The sequence below is a fragment of the Lygodium microphyllum genome, chromosome 15, assembly GCF_053477565.2.
Source record: "Lygodium microphyllum isolate KBCC chromosome 15, Lygodium_microphyllum_v1.1.10, whole genome shotgun sequence".
Lineage (NCBI taxonomy): Eukaryota > Viridiplantae > Streptophyta > Polypodiopsida > Schizaeales > Lygodiaceae > Lygodium > Lygodium microphyllum.
Window position 1 is genome coordinate 152,820,058 of NC_141149.1, and position 15,267 is coordinate 152,835,324.

The 15,267-nt window shown below is 42.6% G+C and overlaps 1 protein-coding gene across 1 annotated transcript; it reads right to left on the reverse strand.

Annotated features, from left to right (window-relative positions):
- Window positions 1-1,675: 1,675 nt before the first annotated feature.
- Window positions 1,676-4,583, reverse strand: LOC148025236 (putative xyloglucan galactosyltransferase GT20). Its single transcript, XM_087693825.1, has one exon. It carries the CDS (start codon window positions 4,136-4,138, stop codon window positions 2,087-2,089), a length of 2,052 nt encoding a protein of 683 aa, XP_087549951.1. The 5' UTR covers window positions 4,139-4,583; the 3' UTR covers window positions 1,676-2,086.
- Between the last annotated feature and the right edge of the window lie 10,684 nt (window positions 4,584-15,267).

Sequence of the window (15,267 nt, forward strand, 5' to 3'; positions counted from 1 at the left end):
TTGTTCCTAGAAAATTTGAGGAGAATATTCAAGATTTGAAAGGCTTTAGAATATAAAGTGTGCACGGGCTTCAAAACCTTGTCGAGCCTACATCTTTGCCTACTCACCACGGAAAAGTATGTGTCCATCAAAGTAACCCTATGTGCATGTGTAGCAGCAATATAGGAATGATTCATGAAGTCAACAATGAAGTCTTGTGCTACCTCTTGTAAACAAAGAATAGATTGTAGTTCAACTTCTTGAAAGGAAATACACTTGTAGATACCTATCATATAGATGCATTTATTTGAGTTTATCTAACTATATTCTATGTTTTAATGTTTTTTTTTTTCCATGTGGAAAAAAAAATAGAGAAGACCTTGATATCTTGCTTAAGAGCATCAAGGAAGATGTCAAATTGTCTCCAAACCTCCATTTGGAGAGCTGCAACTTGTGGTATATTGGCCACATTTGTTGTAATCTCACATAATTTTTCCAACATTCCCACATTACATTCATCTACAGAGCATCAATGAAGATGTCAAGGTGTCTCCAAACCTCCATTTGGAGAGCTTCAACTTGTGGTAAATTGGCCACATTTGTTGTAATCTCACTATAACTATTTCCAACATTCCAACATTACATTCATCTACTTTCTATATGGTTAATGAAAATTTGTTTAGCTCTCGAACTTCCCATAGATACATCAGCAACAACATCTTATATTTTCCCCAATACAATTGGAAATTTCCTTAGGTGAACTTGCCCCCATGAAAATCAATCTTTAATAATAATGCCTCATATTGGTCAATACATTGATCTGATTAAGATACTAGTTTAATTACATAAGCATAATCAAGATGCAATCTACAAAGCTTGTCAATTATTCTAAGATTTTCATGCAATGTGCAAATACAAATATTCCTAAGAGAAATTGGAAGCATGGAGTCCCGTATTTCTTCTTTATTTTTAAGCTTACTTAAATCTATTAAATTTCTTATTGGGGCTCATCTTCTTGGACGCAAACTACTCCAATCTTTTGATCCCCCTAGTTTCATGTAGTAAATATAAATATATTTTGTATTAGCTCCATTGCATACACCAAGCATGCATTTGATAGTTTTCAAATCAATGCAGCGCTCACATGTCATTCTACATTGAACTACCAACCCTATCGACTATCAATATTTTTCCACTACTTTGAGCTTTTGGTAATTGCCCTCTTCCTATCACTATGGTGTTTTTTTTTCACTTTGCATTTGCTTCTCAAGCCTAGCTATACCCTCTCCATCATCCGGCAAAGCCCTTGCTCTATGATTTCTACCCCTTGAGGAGCTCACGTGGCCTCTCTTGGTATTGATGTATTCTTTGATGTTATTAATACCTTTTTATGACAAGGTTTTGCTAGCCATGTTGCAACAACTAAATATGAATGTTTGATATACATTTAGTGGTTGCCACTATCCCAAACACGTAATAGAATTTTGTGACAATGAGGCCTACAATAATGTATAGGTGCTTCAAGAGTGCCCCATTGTAGTATTCACAAGAAGTCTAGGTTTAATGTAAAGGAAATATTAATTTATTTATTTTTTACTTCCAAATTTTAAGGAATGTTTAGAACTTTGAACTTTACAAAATTTTTAGTTTAAAAATACCATAGTGCATGTAGTTTGGTTTTGATAAAATCCTAGGAACCATAACAAGAAAATCATTATTCGAGAGCAAAGATAGTGTAGAAAGCTTAATCCTACGCATGCAGTTTGGTTTTAAAATCCCTGTAGAGTTTAGAGTGAAAGGATTTTGTATGAACACTGACCCAAAACCATCCATGGTAGCATTTGACTAATGCACGGATGGTTGAAACGAATTGCCAATCTCCCTATTGATTCTGCGCGCTGTTTTGTGTCTCTTGCATATTCTCTCTGGTATTCATAGTTACAACAAAGATTACGGACTCTCTTCCATTGATCATCATGGAAGGATGGCCAGCAGTCCAACAAAAGCAAACCAATATGCTTGCATGCAGGGATGGATGCCCTTGTCAAGTAATGTACAACAAATGTGATCGTTCAGAGACTCAGGCAGTTAACCGACCAGATACTGATCATGCAACCGCAGTCAGGTTGTTTTGTGTCCTTGAATCCATTACTCTGGTGGCCACTCTCGAAAACAAGCTCCTTAGGGAGATCACGAACGCATCCTCAAGCTCCCTCAGCCTTGAACCTGGCTTAGCATACACTAATCCTGGCATTATCTCATAGATTATCCTAATCCTCATCTCCTGCCTAACAGTCCTGGGGATCTTTTGTAACTCCTCCACCACATTGGCCTTGCCTTGCCTGACATCCTCTTGAGGAATGTAGACTGAATAGGAAGCGGGGTCTGCAGGAAGATGCCAGGGGTATTGGTAGTAAGCACTGTAAGGGCAAAACAAGACAGGGATGCAGCCTGCTATGAGGGAATCAAAGATTGACCTTCTGGTTGGGCTGTCTCCAGGGGGCTGCAGGCAGAATTCAGAGTGCATGAAGAGGTTCATGGTGGTGTTAGGTTGCATGCATATGCTGCCATTGCAGGGCAAGAAGAAGCACGATGTGGGGTTGGACAGACACTGACTGATGAGATGAGACCTTATGCTCTCTGGCTGCTGTGGCCTGGATTGGCCCGCAAAGCTCACCAGGTACCTTCTCTTGGCGCCATCGATGCGGCCCTGCCACATCCGGATGTCCCTGTCACTGCGCGGATGGAAGAATGTGGGGTGTGGCACCCCCACATCATGGGGCTGCCATGGCTGCCTCTCTATCATCAGCTTGGTCATGTCCTGCATCTCAGGCTGCAGCAGCAGGGTGTTCCCCCATTGCCCCTTCTCGGACCGCCGGAAATCCCATGAGATCTTGCCTAGCACCAGGACATGATCCACCCCCTTGCTCTTCTTCCATGGTGCCTGCTCCCTAAGCCAACCCACCAGCTCCAGGCCCAGCTCATCCTTTTCTGCCAAGCTGGCATTCTTCACAAAGTGCCACCTCAGCACATCAAGCCCCCCATAGTAGGGCACATAGAACAGGTCAGCCTCCTCTGGGCTACCAACCAAGCATGGATATTGCTTGAGCCTCTCATGGAAGAGGATCTCCAGGGAGTACTGATGGGTCCGGTACCAATGGGGAGATGGGACCAATACCTGTTCTGATGATTCTGGGATCTGACCAGACCCCATTAATTGATGATCTGTCTGGCGGTTGGCACTAGTGACTTGATCTAGAGGGATGCCCATGCCAGAATTGGAGAAATAGTCACACATGCTAAGCCAAGGGATGATCCGGTCACATCTAGCAAGGAGATCTGAGTTGAATTTCCGGGGGAGGTCGTAGATGTAGACCTTTTTGGCATCGCAGGAAGGATTGGGTCTCCCTGTGACGGTCACCCCAGACTCCAGCAAGAAAGACTGGTTATAAAAGGAAGCGCTTGTTCTGAGGTTCTCCATGAGCCTCAGGACCTCCTGCTCAGCAGCTACCTTCTGATCGGTTGATGCCTTCTGATCATGTGTTATACTATTGGATGACGGTGGAGCTGGTAATTGATCATATTGGTGGCTGGCTTCTTGGGGTGTATTAACTGAATTGGGCCCTACTTCTTGATATAATTGATCTCCTGCATGACCCCCTGATGATCCCTCAAGGGAATTGGCCTGATCATGATGATCATCATTTAATCCGTTTGCTATCCGTCTCGCATGATTTATGTTCATCACTGGTTTGGCAGGGGTGCGTGCATTAATCACCTCTTGTGAGACATCCAATTTGAGAGGCAGGCGGTGCAAATGGAGGTCCTGCTGATCTGAAGGCATTCTTCCACCATTGATATGATCATCATTAACATTACGATTCTTGATGTGATTAATGTTAGTGTGGTGGCGTAATTCTGCAGCTCCAGGAGAGAGCTGCCTGCTTGATCGGACTCGTCTGTAGAGGCAGTGGCCGCGCTGATCGGCCCTGGAGGCATAGGATGAGCCTGGTGGGGCCGGGCAGACTCTCACAAGGCTGGAGAAAGGAAGGACCGCAGAGATTGTCCATAGGCACAGGAAGACTGAGAGGAAGAGAGGAGGGACCAGGATTGCTCTCTGCAAGGCCTTGAGAATCCACCCAGCTCCTTTCCGTCCCATTGCAGGAGGCAGCGCCAATATGAATATGGATGGATGAATGAATATGAAAATATGAGAGAGAGAATCTGTCTCTCACTATGATGAGAAGATCATAACCAACCAAACCAGGGTTCAAATGGCTTGATCTGTGATCATGATCATAACCAACCATCCAACTTCCAAATGATCATTTCTCTCCTAAGCAAATATGGCCACGAAGAAAGGTGATAACTACCTCTTAAGAGTTTTATAGCCGAAGCTTTTATTAAAAAATACCGACTCTCTCTCTCCGACTGAGTAATTCTCTGAGCCCCTTCTTTATACCCTGCAACGCATACACACACTAATAAGACTCCGTCACCCCCGCAGAAAGATTGACCGACTCTCTCGCTCTCTGTCTTTCGTGGAGGAATGTGAATTTTAAAGAATATTTACAAAGGGCTTCTGGCTAATTACCAAGCGGCCTGATCAATATTGTCTCTCTCCCTCTAATTCCTCTGAGCTTGAATAATTCCGCATTAGTGAGGAAATTTTGCATCGCGGAGAGAAAAAGTAGAACAAAGAATCGGGTGTGAGGTGAGCGAATCAGTCATCCCAAAGACCAACGATCCCTAGTCCATTATTTTCCGTCATGCTCGCTTCGTGTATGGCGCGGCACGTTCGCTTTTGTGTACTTGACACCACTTAAAGAGTTAGTTATATGACCATCTTCACAATATAACTTGCTCTAGACTTCTTCGGTTAAATACTGCATATATGCCATCTCGGTTTATTGGGACATCAATGAGTGTTTCTATCGGTTTACACATCGATTCCTCCCGAACTTGCAACATGGCTCTCCCACACTCACTTTATTTCTAGAAGTACTTACTCGACTTTGCACACTTTCATTAGTTTAGATGAGGTGGAATATGCCTTGTCGCAGTGCATGCATGAAGAAAGGTAGGGCACCTCGTCCCCCCAAAAATTTACATGAAGTTTTGGCATCAGTGGAGTGACAATCTATTTGTCCTCCTCTCCATGAAGGGGTAATTGAGCTTATCTAGAAGGGACCTTGAAAGATGCAAACTCAATCAATGATGCATGCTCATGACATTCAGTGCCCCCCTTACAATGTACTACTTAAGGTAATAGCTCTTTGTGTAAAATTTGGTCTACCTCAGCTTGTAAATAGGAGACAACCTACCTTTGTTTCTACTAGAAGGATTCAAGATGCAATTCCAAGTATCATTCTAAGCACAATGATTATGCTCTAAAGCAAGATGCAGTTGATTATGCTCTTGAGTAAGGAGACAATCAACTTCTTATAAATATGGACCTAGATAAAGTGGATAGAATCAACTAGGAATTTATTCTTTAGCTACTATAGGTTTTAGGAATTGGCAAGTTTTTTTGTAGGATGATTTTTGCCCTTTTCAACAATGCCTCGACTATCATCTCTATCACTCAATATCATACAAAAACTTTGGTATGAAGAGGTCAAATAGGCAAGGTTATCCCCCTGGCCCTCTATCATTTGCCTTGTTGACTCAACCTCTCTTCAATCAAATAGAGAGAAAAGTCCAAGAGGGCGTTATCAACAAGCTACTCCTTCTTTATTGTAATTTTTTGTGCACTCAAATGTTGCTAATGATAAATCCAAAATTGTCAAGGTGGATTTTGTGCTTCCATAGATATTTCTTAGGGTGTTTGATGAGTTTGCTCATCTTTCTTGTTCTATAATTAGCACAAGCAAAGCTTAAACTCTCAAATTGGACTTGAAGATTCTATTGCATATGGAGTAAGTCTATAAATTTAAGGAGGTATAGAAGGGGGAAAGTTATTGATATATAAATTTAAGGAGGTCTTGGCATTTCTAAGGAGCAAAGGTTTTCTTAGATCTATGAGAAGTTTGAGAAGAAAATATTTGAAAAAATATTGACTTGGCTAGTAGATTGGTCATTGTAAAAGATAGTCTAACTCCTATCATGGTATTGTTGGCTCTATCTTCTCCTTTTCAAAGGTCAATTGGTTGCAAATGGATGAGTAATGAAATGGGGGAAGGTGATGACTCCCTTCAATAGATTATATGGTGTCAAAGTGTTGCGTTTGTTGATGGATTTATCCCTTTGAATGTTAACCCCAAGCTCTCCCTCTCACTCCATAATAAAGGAGTGTTGAGATGGCTTGCATTTGAGATGGTGCCCATAACATATTTCAAAACATGTGTGATTGGGTCTTTCAATTTTGGGGCCAGGGTAGGCCTCCTAGCTGTAGAGGGTGAGTAACCTAACCAAAAATGTTTAGCCTACTTTTAGCATTGGTAACAATAAAAACTTCTTGAAACAATGGGTCAATGTAAGGAGCAATGACTTTTTCTCCCTAAATTAGAAAAATGATCTTGATCAACCTAATAGCAAGTGGATACTAAATAATGGAGAGCTACAAATCTTGCTTAAATTACCCTCAAAACCTAGAAAGGAGGTTAAAAGAGGCCCAAACCACTACTCCTTCTTCAATCTTATTATTTATATGGAGAGTGGTGATCAAGAAACTTCCTCCAAAGGCGATGCTTAATCGAGTTCAAAGAGTTGTCATCACTTTGTCTATTTTGCAAGAGGGAGAAGGAAGATATAGTTCACATGTTATGGAGGTGTAGGGAGGCTACACCTTTTTAGGTCAAGATTATGAGTATTATGAATCTTGTTGGTCCATGTGACTGTATGACTTGGATTATGAAGCCCTCATTGGTGATAGGGGCACCATAAGCGATGAATTGAAGAAAGTCTAGGATCTAGTCAGAGTGATTGGGATAAGAGGAATTTGGCTTCTTAGAAATTACGTTTTGTTTTCTATATGCTATGGATTGAGTGTTGATCCTACTTAGATCGCTTGCAATGTGATTAATGAAGTTGTTACTACAATGGCTAAAGTAGCTATGAAGGACCCTACTTTTAGGGTGGCCTCTAACTAACACTTTATCAACTACATACTATTTTAAAAAGTCCTCACTATGTTGTCTTGAAGTCTACACCTGCTTAATGTATGACTATATAGACTAGGGTTCATGTAGGGCACCTACTATTTTAAAATCATGTTTTTTCTTAAAGAAAACAGAAGATAACAAGAACAAAATTTTTTATGAATTGTTTAATTACCTAATGCATAAAAATAAAACCTATTTGTAAACTTCCAATCATAAAATTTATCCATTTTCTTTAGAAGATATGTACACTTATTTTTTAATGTTTTACAAACTCTATTGTAAACTTGTTCCATTTGCTTTATAAAATCCCTTATTCAAATTTTTTATTGGCATTGAATAATAGAAAATATCCTTCTCTTAAAATGCATGATATATTTTTTTCTTAGCAAAACCCTCAAAATTTATCGGGGGCCTCATGTAACCCAAAATTTTAAAAAATGTATAGTGTATGGCATATCAACAAACATCTATTTTCTCAAAAGTCCAGTACAATAACCACCTCACAAACATTACTTTGCTAATAAATCTGTGCAAGATCCTCATGTATGTGCATTGATGTGTTATAAAGTTGTCATCTTCTTTTTTGCTTACTCAAACAATTGTATGAAAATAAATAACGCCATGAATACCATGTGAATTGTAAATAGTACTCTTATATATGTACATGGTAGGTTTCATAATTATGAAACATATATCCTTCTCTTGAAATGATCACTACAAATGTGCCTCTAAATTATCAAGTGCCCTTATGGTAGTTTATTGTATTTTTTGTGATATCATTTTTTGATGTTTCATCTAATGAGGAGAAAAACTTTGCTTGTACTAGAAGAGGAATGTTCAAGATGAGAAGACAATGTTTCTCTTTGTTCATGTTTAGTTAAGCCAAGTCCACATCCATGATATAGTATTCACCCATTTTAGGCCATTTCTTCTTAAAGTTGTTGGAACTTAAATTCCTATTCTCCTTCATGCTTCTAAACCTTCATAGACATATGTCCAAATCAAAACATGTCTCTTAGAATATTTACTACTTCTTGTAGTGCTAAAAAACATGTCTAGGCAAAAGCTTATTTTGATTTTTTCCAAACTTTCAAGTGCCGGGAACTTTGTGCACTCCCATCTAAAATTTCAACATATGAATCACCACCAATAGCATTGTCTTAATTCAGCTCAATTTTTGGAAGGATCTTTGATTTCTTAAATCGACTTCTCAATGATTGCCTTGAGTCACAAATACCTTCATAGCATCACCTTCAAAATGTTTAAGTGATATCAAATGTTTTGTGCTTGGTATGCAAAAACATTTAGAAGAACTTTGATTGGGAAAACTTATTTTTCAAATTGCCTTGATAACTACCCAATGCAAGAGATGTAGATTGTATATGAAATGGGCTTATTACAAAAGGCAAGCTCTTTTTCTTCTAGTTAAATTTTACAAGGTAATGGTCAACTTTGGTCCAAAATTAGACAAACCACAAGTTAAAGAGGAGGGCTCCTAATTCCATGCAACTTTGGATGCGACTAGAAAGATGTTTAGCTAACAAGTAACACCTACTAGCCTAGTTGGTCCCTCTATGTTTATCTAGAAACTCACACTACAAGATATAGACCTTATAGCGATGTTTAAAGCGACGAAAATACAAACAACAAAATTTGCCCCCGTCGTCGCAAAAAGCGTCGTTATTGACGACGCCATAGAATCGTCGCTATAACCGTTGCTATATGCGTCGCATTTGCGACGTAAATAGCGACGCATATAGCGACGGTTACAGAGAATTTGCGATGCTGATAGCGACGACAATAGCGACGCGTGCAGTAAAATTTGCGACGCAAATAGCGACGGTAACAAAGAAAAAAAAATTGTGGCAGGGCAGCAAGCTGCCCTGCCACATATAGCACTGTGTGCTGTATGAGAGCCATACAAAATAGTTTCTGCACTGCTTCATACAAAGCGTTTGCAAACAAAAAGAATGTATACTGAAATCATAAAACTGATGGATGAAATAAATACATGATATCGCATAAAATGCGATTGGTACAATCATAAAACAATATCACTAATACATAGAAAATGTCTACATAGATCGGGTGACTAAAAACTAAAGGTATGTGAGCTCTAAGGATCCAAGGGCGAGCTACAAATCGTCGTCCCCCGAAAGCTCTTCCTGCTGTAAAGGAGCATCAAACGAATTCTGCAGAAAAAGAAACAACATATCAATCCACCATACAATAATGCATTCAAATATCTCATGGTAACTACGGACAAGAAAGATGAGTGACTTACTGGGCCGCCGCGTCTATACAATCGGTCGATCAATGATCTGAGACCGTGCCTCTCCACATATCGAGTCTCAAGGCCTTGCGGATCGCGATTTGTAATGGAGTGCTGCAAAGAAAACAAAATGCTAACTGTTAGAAACATGATTGTTAGTACAAAGAATATCTCAAAAAAACAAATAAGCAAAACAAAAGAGAATCTTACAAAGTCCTCCAAATATGTCCTGTGGCCGCCACTCCCAAGATGATGTACCGATCCGGCCTCGATTCGTGCCCTCGCCGCCTCCCGATGCTGACTCCAACATCCTAGCGAATTTGTAGCCTCCTCCCTCAGTCGGTGCCAGTCGTCTGCATCTAACCACTCGGGCTTTGGAGCCCCACTCTTGATTGCCTTGCGTGCGTCGGATCGTCTATGTGACATGTATGCATGCATGCAATCCATCATCCAGCCCGTAGAGAATCTATCCACTACGGCTGGCACTGGGAACTCCTCGTGCAAGGATGCTACTATGTACTCCTTGCTCCCCTCCGGTATGTTCCTCCAATGATCCAGGACGTTGTGCCGAAAAACTTGTTGGCACAACTCCCTCATGCGAGCCATCACCCTCCTCCTCTCATCATTCATGATGATGGCTCCTGACCTGCCATCCACTAGGTATCCATAATCCCTAGGAGTGTGCCTTGTATGGGCCCTCTCCCATCTCCGTCCACGCTCCTCGGCATATCCAGGAGACCCCTGAACATCCGGTGTACCGACGGGGGTACCCTCTCCCGGAGTGCCATACAAAGGGGTGCCACCAGAGGGTGTGCCACCAAAAGGAGTGCCACCAGAGGAAGTGCCACCAAAAGGAGTGCCACCAAAAGGCGTGACATCTGCCGACGGCTGCGCAAAAGCCGGAGTAACTGGAGTGAACGTCCCCACAGGTGTGACAAATCCTGGAGGTGACCGAGCTCCAGCTGAACGACGAGACGAAGACACCGCGTCCGTGTCTCCACAGCAGCACCCCCCTGATCCTCCTGCAGTCGCAGTCCCTCCCTCTGGCCCAAGTCGCGAGCGTCAAGATCGTCTGCTCGAAGCTGAAGCATCTGATCACGCCGATGCTGATCTAGCAGAGCGCCCTGACGAAGAACGAGACAGCTCCTGATCTGCTATCTCTCTGAATCTCGCGAGCTGATCTGGAGACATACGTGCCATCATCTCCTGAAACTCCTCATCGCTCATCCCTCGACTCATCCTGAAAATGTCAATACCTGCACAGATAAAAAATAATGTTAGAATAATCAATTTAAACTATACAAAGCACATTAATAAAATCATTTTTGAAAAATCCCTCTTAAAATGCATATCTTATCTACCTTTATGGAAGATCTAAACAACGAATTGAGTAATACAATTCTCCAAGAATGAAGTATTCTATGGTCCCATGTTAATCTCCTGACACAACTCTGCATACACTAGAACGTCGATAGACATGTCACCACAAAATAACGAGTCTGTCTCGTTCTCAAAAAATTCTACGACTTCTGTATTTCCATCATTGTTAGCCGATGCGGGCTCCAAGCTTGCGGTGGCCTCCACCCCTTGTAATTTCGATCCCTCTATTTGCATATTTTCTTCATCTATGCCTGGAACATCGCTTTGATCGTATACTCTCGCACCTCGAGGAGTTGAAGGTATAACATACCACCATCGAGGTTGTCGGGGATTTGGATAGAAGATTACCTGTTCACAAACACTTACAAACCGTCTTCAAACCATTGTGACATAAACCATGTCGTATTACAATTAGCAAGCAAATGCCTAGTTGCACCTGTTCACAATGGGCCGGCAACACAAAGGTGTCGCGCAAATCCATCCATTTTTTTTCGGAATCTATTTCGAGAAATCCAGATGGACCTCGTCAAACTGTTGCGCCAGCTCCTCCAAGTACCACTTTGAACCACTGCACGTCGAATATTATCATGGAGAAGCTACGGTAATCCACCGTAATAATACTTTGCAAATTCCCAAAATACTCCATCTCATCCACAACCGTGTTCGGATCCGTTGCTCGTCGCCGGCTCTCTTGCTCAAACCTTGCCATGGCACCACAGTCCATTGTGGAGCGCATTTTGTCAATACACTCCACCCGAAAATGCCGTCTGCGCGACCACGCTGCACTATATATTTTGTACTGCACATTGAAACACTCAAATTAGATGTAGCAAGCAAATTTAGATACGACACATTCTAAACCCCTCATTACCTTTGGACTACATCCCCTCGAGAACTCCCACTCCTCCATTGAGACCTCTGTCCCTTCGCTAGATGCTGCGGTCAAGGCTCCATGCAACCATCGTGTAGACATAAACCGCGGCATCTCCTCCATGCCTTCGGGATATCGAATTGGTCGGTGACACATACTGCGTCGAAATTCAGCTCGCGCTTCCTCTCGATCTTTCCTTGCAATCTGGTACTTGGCGAGCCACGTCTCCATGGAGGCATGGTGCAACATACAAAAGCGATTCACCTTCTCTTCCATTGAGGCATCCATTCTTTTTTCTACCCCATTTCCAACCACCACATCTCTAATCAGCCTGTCATCGTCCTTCAGCGTCCATAGCATTTCATTGTCTGGTTCCACCGTTGGTAGCCATTGTGAGATATACACTAACGCCTCTAACACCAACCAACCTTCCGCCATGCTACCTTCCGGACGAGCTCGTTGTCGCACAAAGCCTTTCAGGGTTTTCATGAAGCGCTCCAGGAAGAACATCCATCGCGTATGGACAGGTCCAGCAATCTCCACTTCATCCACAAGATGCACAAGAAGGTGAACTTGTATCGTGAGCATGCTAGTGGGCAAGTATTTCTCAAAGAGACAGACCGTCTCAACTGCTCCCCGCCTTGCGGATTCAATAGAGGACGTCTTAATCTCTTTCTGTGAGATCCATTGCACCAAAGTCGACAGCTTGTAAATGGCCCCACGAATTTCTGGAGTTAGGCATCCCGCGATCGCCATCGGTAGGACAAACTGCCACAAATGAGAAAGCATTAAGAATAATTGTCACTTTTCAAATTTCAAAATGTCCACGCTAATTAAAATCCATTCTGTTCACAAACCTGACATATCTTATGCCAATCATGGGATTTTAGCCCAGAAATCTGGTCATCTTTAGAAAATGCGGACCTAAGAGAACGCATCATACCCGTCGGAGTGCGGATAGACTTGATTACTTGCTTCACAATGCGCTCTTCTTTGGTAGACAAAACCCAGGGAGCGCGAGGAAGCTGCACTCCCCCTTCAGCACTCGACTGCGGCCAAAGCGCCTCCATCTTACCTACCTCCTTTAAATCCATTCGTGACCCTATAGTGTCTCTCTTTCCTGTGATGTGGTCCCATAGCAAGCTGCCCACATTTTTGAAAATATGCACGGGATCCAACAAGTGGTTGACCTGTAAGTGGGTCCAATATGGCAACTCGTAGAAAACTGAGAACCGTCGCATTCCATTTGGATGTGAATCCGGGTTTACCATTTTCAGCTCGTACCAGCTTGCAGCGTTCATACGTGCTGGAGGTCGTCCAAGAAAACCTTCCCTGAGTTCATGATCCTCCGGCAAGAAAGCGGCGTGTCCTTGATATACCATCTTCTTCATGGTTCGTGACCTTCGGGAGTCTAACTGTGGCCCACACAATGGACATGCATGATAACCTGAGGTAACGAGACATGCAAGGCGATCCACGACCTAGTGAATACTTGATTGAATGAAATAAAATATAGATATTACCGACGAGAACAAAGGTCTGCTCACCTGAGCACTCTCCCAATCCCGGAAAGTCATGCATCGTCCACATGAGAATGGCTCGAATGTTGGCTGACCGTCGACCATCGCGCCTGCTCATATCTTGCACCGTGACCCCCTCCTCCCACAAAATCTTAAGCTCATCGACTAATGGATGAAGATACACGTCCATATTTTTTACTTTGTAGCGGCCCGGGACGAGCAAGCTAAGGATGAGATGTCCTTTCTTCGTAGAAAGCCATGGAGGAATGTTGTAGTTGACAAGCACTATAGGCCACACACTGTAAGAAGTCGAGCGCAAACCGAATGGGTTCACACCATCCATGGCGAGACCGAGCCGAAGATTCCTTGGCTCTCGCGCCAAGCCTGGGAAGGTAGAGTCAATGTGGCTCCATGCGCGCGAATCTGCTGATATTCATTGCACTCCATCCGTGGACCTATTCTGCACATGCCACGTTGTCAAGCTTGCCATGGCAGACGTGCGAAACATGTGGTTTATGCGGGGGATGAGCGGAAAGTGTCTGAGGACTTTTTGAGGGATGGTCTGCCCTTGCAAGTCCTGTCGATACCTGTGAGCACCACACTTTGGGCATGTCTCCATAGTCTCGTATTCATCTCGAAACAATATGCAGTCGTTGATACATGCATGGATGTTATTGTAGTCCATGCCAAGCTTCCGTAAAACATGTCGCGCATCATCACGAGACTCAGGCATGGTGTTTGCAGGTGGCAATATATGATATTTCAATAACCTGAAAAAATCATAAAACACCTTGAAAAATCCATCCATGTTTGCAATAATACTGTTTTTTAAAAAAAACAATGAAGTCTGTGTGCAAGGTACCTGAATAACTCAGTCACACTCGTATCGCTCCAACCGTATTTTGCTTGCACACTTAAGAGTGCAAGCAATGTCTTCAACCGAGATACTCAGCACCCATCATATAATGGTATGGATGCTTCCTCTCTAAGCGGGTCAGATGTCTCAACATCCATGGGAATCAATGCATCGATCATTGCCTCCATCTCAGGCTCCAAGATTGTAGGCAAGTCGGGAAGGTTGTCTGTCTCCTCTGGCATTGACGGTATAGATGGGCCTTGCGAGTGGTCGATTGGCTCCTGCAATCCATCCATCGCACGTCCACGAACTCTTCTAATTGGCCGCAAAGGGTGCACTCCCCCTTGGGTCGAGACATCACCCCCCCGGATACAAAATTTGCCAACAAGACCCAATCTTATTGTGTATGGTTTTCAATTAGCTTGAGAGTACAATGCATGAAAAATGCTAACTTCAAATTACCGTTTGCTGAAAGTCTGCAATCGCCTGATCAATGATCTCAGATTGAAACTCGCCAAATCGTCATACGTGTTCTATAGACAATCGGCGTTTTCGTCTAATTGCCAACTTGCATTGAGAGCAAGAACATGGGACACGCTGATTAAGATACGACTCGCGGTCTTGAACAATAGGACCTTCTTCGTTTGCCATCTTATCTACATTACAGCAAACGAGGCTTAAATGGATAGCTTTATGGAGATGTACGTCAAGTTGCAAGTTGACCATAAACCTTGCATTGTATATAGTAGTCGAGAGATTTTCCGATGTTATATCTCGGCCTTGTATCATGCTCAACGATTTGTTTGTCCCGGTAGATAATTTTTTGTTATATCTCGGCTTTGAGTATAAGTAATCCATTTTCAAATTAATGCGCGCCATCTATGAAATTTTATAGCTATAGTAATAAAATTTATTTCAATCAATTCTACTCATAGTCATAAGACCTGAGAGAAATTATCCTATACTCAATTTAAGGGTTTCTTCTTCTATAACAATAATTTTGGGTTCATTTTGATGAAGTACGTGGCCGTATACAAAGCACATTGCATACCATTATCAATACGTATATTATCTTAAATTTCCTTCCCTTCCCTCTCCCTCTCTTTCTCTCCCTCTCCCTCTCTTCCTCTCTTTCTCTCACCCTCTCCCTCTCCCTCTCGTTCTCTTTCTCTCCCTCTCTCATTTCCTCCCTCCCCCTCCCTCTCCCTCTCCCTCCCTCTTTCTCCCTCTCCCTCTTCCTCGCTCCCTCTCCCTCCCCCTCCCTCTTTCTCTCCCTCTCTCATTTC

Excerpts from the sequence above, each read along its gene's own strand:
- LOC148025236 (XM_087693825.1), bottom strand. The coding sequence starts at position 4,138 with ATGGGACGGAAAGGAGCTGGGTGGATTCTCAAGGCCTTGCAGAGAGCA.